This window comes from Grammomys surdaster, unplaced genomic scaffold, assembly GCF_004785775.1.
Source record: "Grammomys surdaster isolate TR1022 unplaced genomic scaffold, NIH_TR_1.0 146, whole genome shotgun sequence".
Taxonomy (NCBI): domain Eukaryota; kingdom Metazoa; phylum Chordata; class Mammalia; order Rodentia; family Muridae; genus Grammomys; species Grammomys surdaster.
Genome location: NW_021604604.1, coordinates 179,430 through 198,600, shown reverse-complemented (window position 1 = coordinate 198,600; position 19,171 = coordinate 179,430). Strand labels below are relative to the sequence as shown.

The 19,171-nt window shown below is 39.2% G+C and overlaps 2 protein-coding genes across 3 annotated transcripts in view; one reads left to right on the top strand and one right to left on the bottom strand.

The window, feature by feature from the left end:
- Positions 1-3,620, bottom strand: part of Mastl (microtubule associated serine/threonine kinase like) — a 32,753-nt gene extending 29,133 nt beyond the window's left edge. The window contains exon 1 of one of the 2 annotated variants that reach the window (XM_028764927.1): positions 3,285-3,620. In XM_028764927.1, the coding sequence (XP_028620760.1) occupies positions 3,285-3,467 (183 nt within the window). In that variant the 5' untranslated portion in view covers positions 3,468-3,620. The remainder of the gene's footprint in view (positions 1-3,284) is intronic. The other variant, XM_028764928.1, reaches the window with a different exon arrangement.
- Positions 3,621-3,794: 174 nt separating this feature from the next.
- Yme1l1 (YME1 like 1 ATPase) overlaps positions 3,795-19,171 on the top strand; it is a 37,533-nt gene continuing 22,156 nt past the window's right edge. The window contains exons 1-6 of the mRNA XM_028764868.1: positions 3,795-4,360; positions 7,990-8,121; positions 10,531-10,693; positions 12,310-12,408; positions 15,516-15,625; positions 18,868-19,018. Of these exons, the coding sequence (XP_028620701.1) occupies positions 4,328-4,360; positions 7,990-8,121; positions 10,531-10,693; positions 12,310-12,408; positions 15,516-15,625; positions 18,868-19,018 (688 nt within the window). The 5' untranslated portion in view covers positions 3,795-4,327. The remainder of the gene's footprint in view (positions 4,361-7,989; positions 8,122-10,530; positions 10,694-12,309; positions 12,409-15,515; positions 15,626-18,867; positions 19,019-19,171) is intronic.

The window sequence follows — 19,171 nt, the reverse complement described above, 5'->3', positions numbered from 1 at the left end:
GGATTATATAGTTCTCAAAGAATTAGTGAAAATATACTTTAAAAAAAAAAAAAAGTAGGATCCTTCCCCTCACCTCTTGCTACCTACAACAAGCAGGAGAGTTGGTTCCAAGGCAATGAGAGCCTTGGGCAGCACAACAGAGCAGGCCCTGGCTGTGTGGGGAGGATGAGACAGCCCAGTAGGTATGAGAGTAGGCTCTGTTCTCTTGCCAGTCTGGACCTTGGATGAGCTATCTGCTACCCAGGACAGTGCTGGAGAGTTTGCCTTGGTGGTGTGGGTGTGGGAGAGCTGATGGGTTGACCAGCTACGCTACCACCCAGATCGGGATTTTGAGTTGGCTCACCCCAACATCTACCCCATCTATGAACTGCTGTAGCATGTGAAGGGACTGGTCTTACAGATTCAAAGCTGCAGGACTTCCATGACACAGAGCAACAACAGGATATCTAAGAGGGGTCCTGGTGAGGATCCAGTATTGATAGTGGAGCAGAAGCCAGAGGCCTCGAAATGAACATTTGCAAGTAAAGAACTGTGGACAAAAGGGTGTACTGTGGGACACACTGCAGCTGCCACAGTGAGATTTTGTTTGTTTGTTTTCTTTTGGAGGGTGGGTGCAATGATGGAAGGCGGGTATAAAGGGATGAATGAGGAGAGGAATATGGGATTGGTGTGCACGATGTGAAACTCATAAAGAACCAATAAAGATACCGGAATGCTTATTACTACTATAAAAAAGGCACTCATTAAAGTATTTAATAAAATGATAAATACATGACACAATTTAGCTTTACCTCCTTTCCTTAAGAAAACCAAGGGAAAGGCTAGGGATGTAGATCAGTGGTAGAGCACTGACCTAACAGTGGTAAGGCCCTAGGTCTCTCTTTCCCAGCACCGAAGAGACATTAACAAATCAAGCCAACAACATGATTCTACCTTTCATCTCACTGGCAGAAGCTCTATGACGCTTATGAGGTGGTCCCGTGCCAAGGTAACCAAAATATTTACAGAAGAGATTAATCGGTGTTTTTATATCAACAATTAATGACTCCTTGAGGTGTTAATGCAGGAAAAGCAAGTATCTTGGCAACATATAAAGTAAGAAACAATTTCAATCAGTTGCGTTTGGAAGATCAGAGGAGGTTTCCAGAGAATTAGGTAAAACCTCAAAACAAAACAATGGGTGAAAAGCAGAGAAAGGTGGAACAAAAGCAGTTAAGAAGGAACCAGAATAAACTTAAGTCCTGAGGTGTGAAAATAAGTCATGGTTTTGAGGGACCAGCCAGCTGCCTGGATGTTGCTTTAACATAAGTTATGTGGAAGATAAAGTAGAAACCGAGGGCCAAATAATTAGGAATATGACTGACTTTTTAAGGAGTCTGGATTTTGGCCTGCAAACCACAGCCTAAAGTATGGATTAAAAGTAAAGCTAATGATTCTAGTTAGGGAACTACTCCAACCAACTAAGTATAGAAATTAAGGCCCGATGAACCTTAAGCCATCAGGCAATTTAAGAAGAAAGATCATACATTGTAAGATTTCATTTACGTGAAACGTCCAGAAAAGGCAACCTTGCAGAGATAGAAAGTGAGTTGGTGCATAGGGCATGTTGGTACATGCTTGTAATCTCTGCATTTAGAAGATGGAGTCAGAAGTATTAGTAGTTTAAGGCCAGTCATGCTCAGCTACATCATGTGTCTGAGGCTATTTGGGACTGTCAAAGAGGGAGACAGAGAGAGGAGGGTTAGTAGTTACCTGCTGACATATTAAGGGAAGAGGTACTGTGAACAGGCAGAAAGACACATTTGTGCTATGAAACTGTTCTTTTTTTTTTTTTTTAGTTTTTCGAAACAGGGTTTCTCTGTTGTAGCCCTGGCTGTCCTGGAGCTCACTCTGTAGACCAGGCTAGCCTCGAACTCTCGAACTCAGAAATCCACCTGCCTCTGCCTCCCAAGTGCTGGGATTAAAGGCATGGGCCACCACTGCCCGGCGAAACTACTCTTTAAAACTGGTTTTCAGTGATTGTTACACAACTATTTAATTTACTAAAAATCATTACTGAACTGCGCTTTTATGAACAAGTGGGTTGAAATGAGAGCCTGAACTTATTCACTTGTGAATGAAAAAAGCGAAACAAAGCAAAGACAAAAACAAACAAACACAAGAACGTTTTCCAGAGGGAGAACAGGACAGTCAAAGGATATATGGTTCATAGATGAAATACAAGAGGCCCTCAAGTTTCTAGCCTGAAGGATAGGGGTGACACTGGCATTTAGGTAGTCAGGTGAAGGGCTGTTTATCCTGTGTGTGCTGTTTCCAAGCACTGTGTATCAGGAATTTGAACTGGTCAATAGCCTCCTTTGTCATTTTCACTCATTACCACAACGTTGGGAATGATGAGAAGCAAGGGTGGATAGAACAATTTTAAGTGCACACTGACTGTTTTTACGATCACATATAGATAAGAAACACTTGATTTAGGACACATTTTTTTTCTACTTGCTCTATAAATGAATTTATAGCTCACATATCACTATGAAAGACTTGAAAAACAAAAATGAGGTTTAATGAGATCTTTTGGTTTTACAGCATTTGCTACTGTTTGATAATCTATTATCAAAGAGATGGAATTAAAACATAAGCAGAAAGTGACTATTACAAACTTAAAGTATCAAACTTAATCCAGGTGAAGCTCAAGTTAGTAAAAGAGCAAAACAAATCCAACATCCAGGTAATACATGAAATAAATAATACTACAATTAAAAATTTTCACAGCATAAATTTCATCACAGAAAAATTGAATATAATTCAGCTTCTTCCTGCTAAGAGTGGTATTTGAAATCAGTGTCTACAAACCAATCTTGTTTGTGATAACAAGATTTTGGCTATTCTATATGTCAAACAAGGAAAACAACCGACAAAGTACTTCAGGCCTTTTGGATTTTTGAAACACGACTCATGAATCACGGCTGTGACTTCAAGTCTCTGCTTTCAGCCGTAGTTTTCTCACTTGTTAACACTGGTCAGGACACAATTGGGTACGTTTTACTATTTTCACCGGGTAATGATTCCCAGGATACAGAGAAGGGCAGGGCAAGGGAAACGACGGACATCTGCTCACTGCAGTCTGGCCAAACGCCAACAGTCAACAAGTAGGACTGTGCAGACTTCTGTAAGCCAAGCATTTCAGGCTAGTGCTCCAGCAGCCCCAGAGCTTGTTCAACAACGTAAAAAGGAGGTCCGTGCGGGAGGACCATTTAAGACCTCCTAGTTTCTAGATTGCCTACCTTAACTGCGTACAACTTGCCGCCTTTCTGTCCCAGGTACACTTTCCCGAATGCACCACGGCTAATGGGCTTCACTATGGTAAACTCCTCAATGGAGGGTGGTCTTGGTACCGGGATCCTATTCACGCACTCCTCTATCGCCGCACCGCCTTCATTCTCCTCACTTCCCGAGGCGGACTCCATTGCTGTATAATTCGCAGCAACTCCCGCCAACTAGATTCAAAAGGTTTCGCCCACGCCAGACGCCTCCCGTGACGTCGCCGCGCGCCTGCGCTCTGCCGGCTCACTGTAAGCCGGCATCGATGGGTGGGGTCTGCGGAGCGCTGGGCGGGGTCTGCGGAGCGCTGGGCGAGGCCGGCGGCACTGCTGGGCGGGGTCTGCGGAGCGCTGGGTGGGGCTCAGCCGCGGGTATACATGATGTTTTTGTGACGAGGGAGTGCATTCGCTGGCTAACGAGCAAGGGGACTATTAAGACTTTAGTGTAGATCGAGTCTGGTGGGGACCTTTCGAGTCCCAGTCAAGATCTGCAGTCCTCCCTCCCTCCGCGTGAGCTAGAAGCCTGGCCGACTATTAAGTAAAGCAATGGCTAGGGATGAGGTGTGGAAGCTAGCGAAGTCAGAGAATGAAGAGAACCTGGGTGAGCGGGAAGCGCGGTTGACGCCCTACTGAATTCAGAAACAAATCAAAAGCGACCAGAAGAACATCCAATTTATTGTGGGGACTGGATAAAGAATCCTCGAAAACCAACCCCAAAGTGAAATAGTTCTCAGAAGAGGCGGAGCGCTGACGGATGGGGGCGGGGTGAACGTGGAGGCAGTCACTTGCTCCGGAAGTACTGTTTCGATAGCCTTTGGTCTTCCGGGGCAGATGTCGTCGTAGCAGCTGTCGGGAGGGGAAGCCATTTTTTGTTTCTGGGAGGAGTAAGAGAAACTGGAAGAAAAGCGAAGGGAAATAAAGAGAAAATAAAAGGGCTCAGCCCCTTTCCTCTGAGCTGAAGATAGGAAGCAGTTTCGGCTGGCGAGTAAGGTCCCGAGGGCCCAGAGATGTTCTCCCTGTCGAGCACTGTGCAGCCTCAGGTAAGCCCAGCCTTCTGTCGTTTTCCTGCGGCCCTTTTGCGACTGTCTTCCGGATGCTGTAGTAGAATCGGTGTTTCTGAAGCAAATTAGTGAGGGAAGCAACGAACCCAGGGTGAGTCGCGGACTGAGTAGTAGATCAGGTGACAGTGCTGAGAGTATGACCTGACAGTAACCGTGGTGGACGTCTCATAGCTTATCCAATGGCTTGCACAGAATTTCTGTTGAGAATTCAGGCACTGTTTAGTGTTGGACAGTCTGAGATGGGAATTTGTAAAGTCTGCAGAGAGGTAAAGAAGACATCAACCTTTTTCTGAGCCCCCATTTTTCCTTTCAAGCCGAATCTGGTTCAAACATATTCTAATAATTTGAATAGCATCGCAATTTCTTTCTTTCTGGCCAAAATTAATTTGTGTAAAGTTTTGAATCACTAGATTCTTACTGGTTTTTTTTTTTCTTTCGAGACAGGGTTTCTCTTTATAGCCCTGAATATCCTGGAACTCACTCTGTAGCCCAGGCTGACCTCGAACTCAGAAACCCGCCTGCCTCTGCCTCCCCAGCGCTGGGATTAAAGGCGTTCGCCACCACTGCCCGGCCTATTAAATTTCAAAAATTGATTAAATTTTTTTTTTATCAAGACCCAAATTGTGTTATTTTTTTCCTTGTTTCATTAAAATTTGTTGTTTTTTTGGGGGGGAGGGAGGGTGATAACACTGTTTAATTAATTATATTTTATTTTTTGAGGCAAGATTTCACTCTCTCTTTGCTGTCCTGGCTCTCCCTATGTCCAGGCTGGCCTCCGAAGTGTTGGGATCATGGCTCCCATCACTATCACACCAGATGCACTGTCAACTTCTTGTCTTGAGAATATGATTATTCCTTGGCAGGCAGAATCTAGAGATGTTACGTAGTGATAACTTGTCTCAAAAGAACCCCCCCTCCCCCAGTGTTCTTTAATTCTTCTACTTGCCCTTTTTGTGTTCCTATGGTATTGGTGGACTAATGGAGAATGAAATTGCTTAGCTACTTCTTAGGCAGCAAGAGAACAAAGCATACGTGGATTCCTCCTAGTCATAAAGATGAACAATAATCAGGAATTTCAGGTAGACAGAAAAATATAAATAAAAATTCCTGTGAGGAACAGAAGTCAGGCCAGTGTGGCAAGAGCAGAGTGATTAAATGGAGCAGTGTCAGAGAAGTCTGAGGCAGCTAGGGAGTTCGATTCATTTGATTTCTGTGACTAGGTTTTCATTTGGAGGCTTGCTCTGGCTTCTTGTGTGGAGAATATGAGAGGGCAAAAGTGTAAGTGTACTAGATTTAAGGATGCTGTTGCCCTGACACAGAAAAGGTATTCAGTAATTATGGAAAAGAAATCGTTATGTCTAATGTGGCATCTCTAATTCCAGACTTCCTGGTGGGGGGTGGGGGGTGGGGGCGGGCCGGACAAGAGGATTAGGAATTGGCAGCCAATCGGTCTCAGAAGGTAGAAAAGAAGCAATGGAATTTCACTCAGTGTAAGTATGGGAGATGGTGGAAAGTGATGTTTCTGTGTTGGTCAGCTTGATACAGGAAAATTCTGTTTTCTAAGATGACAGAGTCTGGGGAAGTTTTAGTAATTAAAAAAGTCTGATAGATTGTTGGTGGTAGTGCATGCCTTTAATCCCAGCACTTGGGAGGCAGAGGCAGGCAGGTGGATTTCTGAGTTCAAGGCCAGCTGGTCTACAGAGTGAGTTCCAGGACAGCCAGGGTTATACAGAGAAATCCTGTCTTGAAACTCCTCCCCCCCCAAAAAAAAATGGCTGATAGAGACTGTTGAATATAATATTGATTTATATGAAGAAAGCATGATGAATATAGTATACTGCCATCGGGTAGACAACTTACCATGGTAAAGGAGCAGAAGAGCAAGGGGGACACCCACTCTGGGGGCGGAAGGACTGGGCTCCACGGCTTCCATACTTGCTTGTTGTGGGTTTTGTACAACCCTATGTAGCAAGGAGCAGTTGGCTTGTGGTGCTGTGCGGTCCTTCCTAGTTAATCACCTCCCACCTCTTACTGCTGTTATAATGGAAACTGAATTAAGCATGAATTTTAAAGGGACTCAGCCTTCAAATCACAGCAAGATGTATAACACTGGCTAATTTTAATGTCATGGATTGAATTAAATTATTAGACTTGGTTTATAATCAGAGCTCATTATTTTGTTCACTCAACAAAAATGCCTATTTCGCATTCTTTGTATTCACACTTGTGTGGGGATGCAACATTGAATACTAAAATAGAAAAAAATCCTTGCCATATGGAGTTTATCCTTTAGTTGTATAATATGCTACGACAAAAGAAATACTTAATTTTTGTGTTCTTCCTTGTGCCAAGCTTCTGTTATATTCTTAGAATTCCTTGAGTTATGAAGCTTATGATTTCATAAGCTCTATGGATTACATTTGTGTTTGTCCTGACAGGGTAACTTGAATCTGCAAATAGTCCCAGAATGGGACTAGTCAGACCAGATAATTTCATCATACTGTAATTCCCACTACTGGAGGCAGTAATTGAGTGAGCTGCTGCGTGGTGAATTCCTATGCAGAAGGATTTTACATCATAACTCTGTAGTGTTTTCCCTATGTACTTCTTTCATATGTTCTTATAGACTGGTAGACTAAGTAAAGTGTTTTCATGTGTTCTTTGGGCCATTTCTAACACAGGGAATGAAGGGGCATGGGTGAAATGTGAGGTAATATACAAACCAAACTGTAGAGATTTTCAAGTTCTGCAGGTGTTAGATTTTAAGCAGAAGCATGAGCTAGCAGACTTTATTATTACTTTTATCTCTTGCTGGTAGTGTGCTACAGCTGTGTAATGGCAGAAACAAGGGAGTAGATGGTGGGATTTAGAACAAGATGGTGCCAATGGGAAAGTTCAAAAATCAGAAAATTCTTGGTGTGAACTTTTGCTTTTAATGTTTGTGAAGCCTTCTGCAGAATTGCCTTTTATTTTGCCACTTCCCTAATAGTCATTTTCTCCAGCTTTCCCTTTCTTTTAAAATTATATTGGAAAAAATTGTCTTATTTGTGTGCATCATTTGTCAAGTTATTTCCATAGAATAAACTCCTAGAAAGCAGACTTTAGAGAACGAAAGTATATGTATTTCAAATTAATTTTTTTGACAGAGCCAGTGTGTATGTTGTCTCTTAGCTGGCCTTGAACTCTATGTAGACCAAGCTAGCATCGAATTCAGAGATCGGCCTTGTCTTCCTCCCTATTGCTGTGGTAAAAATTGTGTTACTGCCATGCCTGGTTTCTAACATATCAAAGGTAGTATCATGAAAGAACAAACCAATTTTCTTCCTGTCACAGTAAATGAATATGGACAGCTCTTTTTGCATGTGTATGTGTGTTTGTGTCTATGCCAGTCTCTGCTGTCTGTGTATGTGCTTGTATATGGTGCTGCAGCTCAGCGGGAGACCATCATCTACACTGATGGGGGCTAGCATGGAGCTATATCCGAACCTATCCATAATGTTGACATCTGGTGTATTTTTAACGTTTAATAGGTCTAAATTCTGACTAGAAAAAAAGAGATTAAAAAGAACCAGACTGCTTAATTTAAACTTTTATTTTTTTTTTTCTAGGTTACAGTTCCTCTCAGTCATCTCATCAATGCCTTCCATTCACCAAAAAATGTATCTGTTTCTGTCAATACTACTGTTTCTCTAAAACAGCATCGAGATACAGTTCCTGAGCATGAAGCTCCCAGTAGTGAGGTAATAGTTCATCCGAATCTGAACTATATGAGAAAGACTTTTGGTATGGTGAATTTTAATGTATACTTGGTCAAATATTTTTATTTAAGCATTTATATATGTTTTCTGCTTTCAACTAATCTTTGAAATTAAAGACAGTTAATTCTGGCTTTTGTTGTTTGCTGTATGTAGTAAGAGTATTAGTTTATTTGGTTATCGTTTTACAACATATGACATTTACTATGTACTTCCCATATTACTTATTGTTTATACCAATTAGTGTTCAATAAAAAGAGTATTTTTTTTTTAGGCTTTGTGTGTGTGTGTGTGCGTGTGTGTGTGTATAAACGTTTGCCTATATGTATATCTGTGTAACACTCTGGTGTCCATGGAGCTTAAATTAGGGTGTCAGATTCCCTGGAACTAGTTACCAGATGATTTTTAAGCCACCACATGGGGACCAGAATTGAATCCTGGTCCTTTGTAACAACAGAAAAAAGTGTTCTTACCCGTTGAGCCATTTTCCTAACCCCTTTTTTTCCTTTTAAAAATAAAATCTAAAAATAGACATTTTCTTAGTTGTATATAATGCTTTGTCATTTTTATTTCACTTCCTCTGAATTCTTCTAACAACTGTGTCCCCATCCCCTCTCTCCCCAACCCCCCCCCCTTTGTTTTTATTTTTATTTTATTTATTTATTTTTTTTAGTTTTTTGAGACAGGGTTTCTCTGTAGCCCTGGCTGTCTTGGAACTCACTCTGTAGACCAGGCTAGCCTCGAACTCAGAAATACGCCTGCCTGCCTGCCTCTGCCTCCCAAGTGCTGGGATTAAAGGCGTTCACCACCACCACCCGGCCCAAACCCCCATTTTCATGTCTTTGTTGGTATGTGGTTTGGCATGCTTGGTTGTTGGTGACCCACTGAGTTTAACTAGGGTATCTCGTATGATTAGTTGGTTACTTCTGGAGCATAAGTAACGTAGTAGAGGCTCTCTGTTATCACTTAGGGAAGTGATAGGCTTCCCACAGCAGTCCTCAGTTGTCAGTATAGCTCCTTGGGGGAAGAATGAGACTGAGAATTCTCAGGTTAGTGACAGTCATTACTTAAGTCTTAAGGAAGTCAGCAGCACAGTAACACCATCATTGTTTTCTGTCTTATAGATAGATTAAATGGGGATGATGACATGGCTCGAGTCCCAGCCTGCACTTTATCTCAGACAACCAATTCAAAAACAAAACAACAAAAATCATAGAGCATAAGTACTTGAAAGTAAGATCTGTAAGCCAGGAAACTACACTTTCAGTATTTTTATAATCATGAAGTCAGTGATATGCAGTGTGCATGGATGCAGCAAGACTAAGAACCTTTTCTATTTACAAGTTTTATTAATAAGATAGTTAAAAACTCAGAATATTCTTCCTTCCTTCCTTCATTCCTTTTTTTTTTTTTTTTTAAGACAGGGTTTCTCTGTGTATTCCTGGTTATCCTGGAACTCACTCTGTAGATCAGGCTGACCTTGAACTCAGAAATTTGCCTACCTCCGTCTCCTGAGTGTACTTTTTATTGAAGAAAAAAGTGTGAAGTTTTTCAAAACTTTTAACCTGTAAATACTGCATGTTCTTAGTTTTGGGATTAGGACTGGTGGCAGAAGACAGTAGAGGAAAACTAGGCAAGAAGCTCGCTTGAAGTGGTGATGGTCATGATGGGTCAGGTCTTGAATTCAGGGACCTTCTGCTAGTATTACATGTGTGCCCCACCATGCCTGCCATGATAGCACATATCTTGATTAAATGGGAAGCTTGTCTTGTCATATTTGTACTTTATTTTACCCTATTTGCTCATTTCCTCTTGCTCTTTTCTGTAGGTGCTCCATTGCTTTTCTTGATAATTCTGCTTTCCAATCATACAGTTCAAGAAAGCCTCACTACTAAAAATACTATAAAGTTGAATTTACAAGTTAATAAGATTAATAACAATAATGAAAGAAAAATTATATTACAATGGAAGTTATATCAATATGATCTGTCTCAACATAGTCTATCTCACTGTACCCCACCCAGCAAATAATTATTTTTATGAATGACAGATGGTTGTTAGGTTGACACCAGATCACAGTGCTTTATATGAAGAGAAGGAAAATAGTGTAAAGCTTTTCACTTCATTGTGACTCAGAATGCTTAACTGGTTCTTTTGGTTTTAGTGATGTCATTTATTTAAGGGCACTATTAGGGAATTATTTTTTAATGGTGGGGGTAGTCAAATGTCATGACTAAACTTAGTAAAACTATAACAATTAAAATGTTTGTATTTACTTATTTTTAAGAATTAAAAAAATCAATACATGTTTATATTTAAAAAATCCTTATCTTTTTTGATAAGTATCCTATAAGTATTTGGTTAATGTTAATTTAACTGACTTGTCTTTTTTAGCCTGTGCTTAATTTAAGGGACCTTGGATTATCTGAATTGAAACTTGGACACATCGATAAACTGGTAGAAAATTTACTTCCTGGATTTAATAAAGACAAAAGAGTTTCTTCCTATTGGCATACATCTCATATCTCTGCACGGTCCTTTTTTGAAAATAAATATGGTATGTTAGATATTGTCATTTCTAACTAAAATAATGATACAATAGGTATAGTTTATTAGCATTTACTATGGGCCACTTTTTTTTTTGAGTTTTTTTTAAAAAAGTTTATAACTCTTCTTACTGCTATAATTTAGATTTATAGAAAAATATTAAAGTACAGAGAATTTACTGTACTCCTTTGCTTCCTGTAATATTGACACAGAGTTTGCTCTCGCTTTGCAAGCCTTCTACCACTGAGCTGCATTCACTCCGGTGGGATTGAATCCTGACCCTCACTTGTGCTGGGGAAGTGCTCTACTAGTGACTTACTTTTTTTTTTTTTTTTTTTTTGCCAGAGTTTTGGCAAGTTACCTGGGCTGGCCTCGTTCATGCTATAGACTTAGAAGATCCTGAAATTATGGTCTTCTTGCCTCAAGCTTCTCAATATCTGAAATTATATTTAGGCCTGGGCCACATGTAATTTTTTTTTAAATGTTATCAAACTAGGTATTAGTAGAGCCTTTATTTGTTTTTCAAAACAAGTTATGTCTATATAGTCCTGGCTGTCCTAGAACTCACTCTGTAGACCACACTGGCCTCAAAATCCGAGATCTGCCTGGCTCTGCCTAACTTAAAGCCTTCTTAAGATATCAAAATATCTGTTTCATATTGGTGGAAGATCATGTAAAAATCAGTTTAAACTGTAGGAATCCAAGAATAAAAGATTAAAAGAATGAGAAAAAAGTGTAATTACTTAAGGTTTAAGTGCTCAGACTAGGACATAGACATCCTAAAGTGTTTGACCAGAGTAAATCTTCTAATCTGTTTTTCTAATCTGCATTTTCACATTCATACTATGAGGCACTTGTTTCAGTTGGTCATGCAGAGATATTAGGAATGATATCTTAGTTGGAGACTTGAAAACTTTTGAAAAATGCCTTAAGTCTCATGGACATGCAGACAAATAGTAATCACTGAGGAGTTGGGGCTTAGAGTATAGTTCAGTGATACTGTACAGTCGCAAGCCTGGCTAGTGAAGGAACCTTTTTCATGCTTTACAATACTACATACTTTTTGTTTTTGAGACAAGATCTCCTTATGTAGCCCTGGCTGTCCTGTAACTTACTATGTAGACAGGGTTGGCCTTGAATTCATAGATTCACCTGCCTCTAACTCCAGAACTTTGGCATTAAAGGTACTCATCAACACACCTGGCTTTCCTCTAGATACTTTAATTCATATTAGAAGCTGTGTTTGCACTGCTCTATGACATCATTAGAGCTTTGAAATGGTCCCTAAGCTATGGGACCTCTCTCTGTATTACTCTATCCTAGTATTAAAGAGGCTCTTTTTATATCTACTGAGTTTAATTTAGCTTCATGGGCAGATATAATGATGTGCCAAAGAGAAATAGTAATTGCACCATAAGTGATAGTGAAATGAGGATCTGTGAGCTATAAAGAAGTTATGTTAATACGTCAGATGTCTTTTTAAAAGTAAAGTTAGACTATGGAAAATTACTATGTGAAACTCATTATGATTTTTGTAGTATTTATAAATTTATATTTTATACAACTTTTATGTGTTTTTGTTTTTCACTCGACAATTAAGACAATAAACTTATAATTTCCTTCCAGGTCACTTAGATATGTTCAGTACATTACGTTCCTCTAGCTTGTACAGGCAACATCCAAAAACTCTACGAAGCATTTGTTCAGATCTTCAGTATTTTCCAGGTACAGAACAACTGCATTTATTTTGAAAGACATAGTTATATTTAATAAGACTTGTTTTTGTTAGTGGTGGTAATTGAAATACCTATCCCTTAAAAGTGTTAGAATTATTCATTTGATTAGTTCTATATTTTTTGATGTAGAGGTTTCACTAGACTGCTGGGAACTTGTAGTCTTCCTCAGCCTTTTATATGTTAGAGATTATAGGTATGTGCCACCATGGTTAGCTTTCTTTGTGAACTTTTGAGGAAAAAAAGTATTTCTTACTTTATATGTGTGTAATTTCCACCTGCACATATGTCTGTGTACTCCATGTGCCTGGTTTCCCCTGAGACCTGAAGAAGGCCCAGAGCTCTTGAAACTCTATGAGCCACCATGTGGTTATTTGGAATTGAACCCAAGTCCTCTGGAAGAGCAGTCTGTGCTGCTTAGCCCTTTGTCTAAATCTCTTTATAATCTCTGAGCTACAAAATAATAATAGAAGCCAAGCTTTGTGAGTGCTAAGTACCAAGGTAAATCAGACCTGGGAAACTCATCTATACCTGTTTAATTGACTAAGCATGTTTGTTTACCCTCACTGGAGAACATCAATGTTTTCATTAACATCCCAGAAATACGAGGAGTTTAAATAAAGCTGTAAAGTAGATGCTACCAGATTGATAGCATTGTTTGTTACTTTCATGGGATTTAGGATAGAACAGTGATTCTCAACCTGGGGGTGGGGGAGTTGAATGATTCTTTCCTGGGTAGAATAGTAGATATCCTGCATATCAGAGATGTACATATAATTCATAATAGTAGCGAAATTATACCGAATTAAATGGACTTATGATTGGAGGTCACCACATCATGAGTAGCTATATTAAAGGGTCTCAGCAACTGGAAGGTTGAGAACCCCTGGGATAAGAGTGTCATAATTGATAGGAAGGACTTTATCTCTAGAACTTCGGGAAAATGCCAAACTCGGAGTCAGTAAGGATGGGCTTTGGAATTTGTCCTAGTTTGGGTTTTGTTGGCTCAATGGCCAAAAGCAACTTGGGCAGGAAATGGTTTATTTGGCTCAGAAGTCCTAATCCATCACTGAGTGAAGTTAGAGCAGAAACAGGAACTAAAGCAGAGACCATGAAGAAGTCCCATGGTTTCTTAGCTGTCTTTTTCATGCAACTCGGTATCACTTGCCCAGTGGGGTTAGCATCCTTTGTGGGCTGGACCCTCCCACATCAGCCATTAAGACTTGCCTCCAGGCCAGTCTAATGAAGGCATTTCCTTACTTGAGGTTCTCTATTTCTGAATGACCCTAGTTTATGCCACATTTATAAAAAACTAACTAGTACAGGATTGTAGATGCAATAAACACTTGAAAGATTGCCAAGAATGGGCCAATCATAGAGCAAATGGAGGAATTAACTTTTAGGCTACAGTTAGCAACAAACACCTTTCCTTACAGGCACTGCATTTGTATATGTATTTTGGGGAATCTATTTTTTGAGGCTCTGGTTTGAACCTTGATGCCAAAGAAGAAAGGCAAACTTACTGTGGTTTTGAATTGTGTGTGCATTTGTCTTCATTCACATAATTCATGATTTCTAGTTTCAGTACGTATTGCTTTGTTAGTATTGAGGAAACATTTGCTGTCAGTACTGGCCACTCTGTTCTTCTTTACAAATAGAAATGGGAGCCATCTATGATGATACACATCTTTAATCCCAGCATTTGAGAGGCAAGGCAGGACCAACCTGAGCTATGTATCAAGACTGTACTAAAATGAAAAGTACTGGATACTAGGACTCTCCACATTTGAGGAGAGTACTTATAGAATGAAAAAGAAAGAACCAAATTCAGCTAAATCCAGTAATCCTCTGAAGAAATGGCTAGTGGCGAAGACAGAAGGGTAATTAAGGCAGATGATGAGTATGTTAACAATTTATGGAATTCTGAAGTCAAGTTGATTATCCAACAGTAGAACTAAAATATAAGAATACCTGAGTACTGAAGATTTCAGTCAGTTTGCAAGTACTGTCTCATGGCTGGGGAAGTCAGTACTGAAATTAGACCTTGAAGCCCCATATGAAAAATCATAGAAAATCCTTTTAGAAAGTAGTTTTTATGTCACACATTTCACTTTTAGGAATTTAGTCTTCATATGTTGAAAAAGCATGGAAATGTATTGTAGTATTATGTTTGGCAGTGAAATGGGGAGCTGGAATTAGAGCTGAGTGTAGAGAACATGTTTAGAATGCTCAAGCTATGACTTCAGCCCTCAGCACCAACAAGCAAACAGAAATGCAACACTCTCAAAACAGTCTTTAGTGTAAATTAAAAAATTATAAATGACCATTAAACTGAGTGTAAATTAAAAAGTTATAAATGACCATTAAACTGAATGTACTCTGTTATATTCTGAAATATTTCCATGCAGTTGAGCAAACTGTATTTCTAGAATGTTTATTTGACACCATGTCTCACTATGTAGCCTAAGGGACCTCATGATCTTCTTGAGCTCATGGTTTTCTTGTCTTATCTTCCTGGGTGCTGGGATTATAGGCATATGCATGCTTACTCCACTTAGAATAATTTTTTGCAGGAAGAATATGTGTGTAGCCTTGTTGTGTGCTCTTGGCATTAGAAAGGCTAGAAGATTGTGAACTTCAGCCTAACAAATAAGTAAAAGAATAATATGTTGCACAGGCATTTAAGAGTGGTTACAGAATTATTAAGAATGATTACTTTGGGAAATTGATTTTAAATGTAAGAAATTAATATGTAGTTTGATATTTTTTTCATACTAGAAACAGCTATCAAAGAAAATTTAAACTTGTTTAAATTTAATCAATTTCAATAATTTAGCTTTAGTTTTTGGAAAGTGTCACAGTTTGCTACTGTCTTGTTTTTTATGTTATATTATAAACTCTCTTTTTACTTTTTCTCCTGTCAACATGAAATAAAATGTTCAAAGTTGTTGGAAAAATGTAAAGCATATTGAAATGTTAACAGAATTAACTGTTTCTAGAACTTAGATACTAATTAGGACTTACAGTTATGGGTCAGACTTTGCACTTGATCCTTTTCCTGTATTACATCTACAAAGTAACTGGCACTGTTTTGTTCAGTTTTCATACAGTCTCGGGGTTTCAAAACTTTGAAATCAAGGACACGCCGTTTGCAGTCTACCTCTGAAAGATTAGCAGAAGCACAGAATATAGCACCATCATTTGTGAAGGTAATTACTTCTTTGTGGTATAGAAAGTAATAACTTACAACTATTGAGACCAAACACTTCATTTTTCTAGTTGATAATACCCCACCCATTTTCTTTACATCACTGATAATTAATTGTGCCCAGCACCTTCATACTTTCATATGTTTTTAAATTAGGGTGTGAGATACAGCTTTCCTTATACTTACGATTTTGTGTGTGTGTGTTAGCTCTCCTTCCATATCAGGTTTCCCCCATACCCGTTAAAGCTTTTCTGCTGCTAATATTTAGCTATAATATTACTCTCCCTTACGGTGTAGATGTTGTTCTTCTCCATCTCCCTTCCTGCCAAAAGGCCCCCATCTAGTTTCTTGGCTTTCCACTTAGGCTCCAAGTTAAATACACAAACCAAAAGATTTGAAGTTAGAATCTGCATGTAAGAGAGATCATGGCATTTGTTTTTCTGGGCTTCTTACCTTAGTATAAATTTTTTTCCTATCATACATGTACCTGCATATCTCTCTTTCTCTCTCCTTCCCTCCCCCCTCCTCCCACCCCCACTTCCCAACATGGTTTTCCTACATAGCCCTGACTGTCCTGGAATTCACTATGTAGATCAGGCTGGCCTTGAACTCAGATGAGATTCATCTGACTCTGCTTCCTAAGTGCTGGGATTAAACGCATGCAGCACCATGACCAGTCCACATTTTTCTTATCCGTTCATTACCATGTAGGTTGATTCTACTTCCTTACTATTAAAAGTAGAATAGTAATGTGTATGTCTTTGTACTAGCATATAAAGTCCATTGGGTATATGCCCATGGTGTAGCTTAACTATGCGGCTGTTCTGTTTTCAGTTTTAGAGAAGTCTCTAGATTGAGCCACTCCAGAGTGGCTGTACTAGTTTACACTTTGACCAACAGTGTATAAGGGTTCCCCTTCCCATATACCTACACCAGCATTTGTTTCTGCATTTGTTTTTATCTGTGTTCCTCAAATTTTAAAGTAGTTTTAATTTTTCTTTTCTTTCTTTCTGAGGAGGCTCTTTTTTTTTTTTTAAATATAAATTATAAAGATTTATTTATTTCTTGTGAGGGGGAGCACATTGTTGCTGTCTTCAGACACACCAGAAGAGGGCATCGGATCCCTATTACAGATGGTTGTGAGCCACCATGTGGTTGCTAGGAATTGAACTCAGGCCCTTTGGAAGAGCAGTCAGTGCTCTTAACCACTGAACCATCTCTCCAGCCCAATTTTCCTTTTCTTGAAGGCTAAGTATGCTGAACACTTTCTAAAGTGTTTATTAGCCATTTATATATCCTTTGAAAATTTCCTGTACAGTTCCATTGCCCAGTTTTTAACTGGGCTGCTTATTTTCTTGATGGTTAGTATTTTGTGTTCTTTTGTATGTTCTAGACAGTAACTCTGTCACATGCATTACTGGTAGGTCTCTCCTATTCTGAGGGCTATGTCTTTACTTGCTTGATAGTCTCTTTTGCTGCACTGAAATATTTCGAGATCCTGTTTGTTTGTTATTCTTACTTCCTATGCTATCGAAATCTTATTCAGAACCGTGATATGTCTGCTGATAAGTGGAAGCATTAGTCCTCATTTCTTTCTCCAAGTTTCAGGGTATTATTAGGTCTTCAGGTTCTTAAACCATTTGGGCTTGAATTATGTTCAGAGTTAGAAATAGGATTTATTTATTTATTTATTTATTTATTTTGCATTTTGGAGTCCATATTTCCCAGTACTGTTCATTGAAAAGGCTGTCCTTTCTTCAGTGTACACTCATAAGTAACTAAGTAACTTTGGTGGGGCAGTGGTGGTCCTAGGGGTTGAACCTAGGCATTATATATTCTAGCCAAGTGATCTGTCGCTGATCTACACCACTAATCTGAAATGCTTGTCTTTTTGTTTTATGTGTCTTGTTTTTTTGAGCAAGGTCTTATTCTGTAGCTAGCCCAGGTTGTTCTAAATCTCACTACCCTAGTTTTGTCTCAAACTCAAAGTGATCCTTCTGCTTCAGGTTCTCAAAGCTGGGATTACAAGTGTGAGCCACTTTGCCCAGCTAACATTTCTTAAAACTTTCCCTTTATCTTTGTTGCACTGCCATTCATAGATAAGTATAACATTTTATTTCCCAGATTACTCTAAGTACTCATTTAATCCTTTGTTTCTACTCTCGCTCCTTTCAGTCTTGCCTCCAAATCACTATTGTTTCTCATTAATTGCATTACTCTACTTTCTTACCCAACATAGCCTCACATAACAGAGTGTTTTATTGTACCTTATTTACCATTTTTCTGTTCCCATCTTGAATATGGTCATAAATACCCTTATTCTCTTCTTGGCATTACATTTTACCAGATTATTTACAGTTTTTGGGCATTATTTCACATTGTTCTTTCAAATTGTTTGCTCATGTCTGTTTCCTGTGTATATATTTGGTATGTGCCCGTCTGACAATTTTCTTCAGCCCAGGTTGGCCTTGAACTCAATCCATCTTAAGTCTTACGATTACACACCTGTAACATGATGCCTTTGGCTATATGACTTTTAGGGGAGGGGGCAAGGAAGTTAGAGAGATAGTTTCATGTAGCACATGACTCTTTGTGTACCTAAGGGTTACCTTTAATTTTCAATTCTCCTGCTTTTACTTCTCATCCTCTGGCATTGCATACTTGTGCTACCAAGTCCAGTTTATATGGTTCTTTGGATCAACCTGAAGGCCTCATGTATGTTCAGCAAACACTGTCAACTAATCTACATCTCCAACCTTCTGTGTGTGTGTGTGTGTTTTTGTTTTTTGTTTTGTTTTCTTTTTTTTTTTTTTTTTTGGTTTTTTGAGACAGGGTTTCTCTGTGTAGCCATGGCTGTCCTAGAACTCGCTCTGTAGACCAGGCTGGCCTCGAACTCAGAAATCCGCCTGCCTCTGCCTCCCAAGTGCTGGGATTAAAGGCGTGTGCCACCACCGCTCGGCTTTTGTGTGGTTTTGATGTCCCATTTTCTTGATGTTTTGGTTACAAGCCTTGCCTTTAATGGCTGAGCCATCTCTCTAGCCTTAGGGTTCTATTCTCAGTAAGAGATTCTGTTTTCCGTAGCTAGCAGTCACTAGATTGCCGTACCTATTGCTTTAGCAGAGTATCAAAATTATTTGTAAAATATGCCTATTTGTTTAACTTTGTCCAGTAGACTGAAAATCTCCAGACACTGCCTTCTTTCTTCGTATCATTTTGATACTGTTTTATTTTCTTAAATTTTAGGGGTTTCTTTTGCGAGACAGAGGAACAGATCTTGAGAGTTTGGACAAACTTATGAAAACTAAAAACATACCTGAAGCACACCAAGATGCGTTTAAAACTGGTTTTGCAGAGGGTTTTCTCAAAGCTCAAGCTCTTACACAGAAGACCAATGGTATGATGAAAAGACACTTAGCCCTCTGCTTAAAGTGTTACAAAAACCTTTCTTAATTTTAAACCAGTTATCACAGTGTGTGTGATGTGAGTGAAGGTGGGCTGCTTGTGCCACAGCACATGTGTGGAGATCCCATGGCTTTGCTGTGCCACA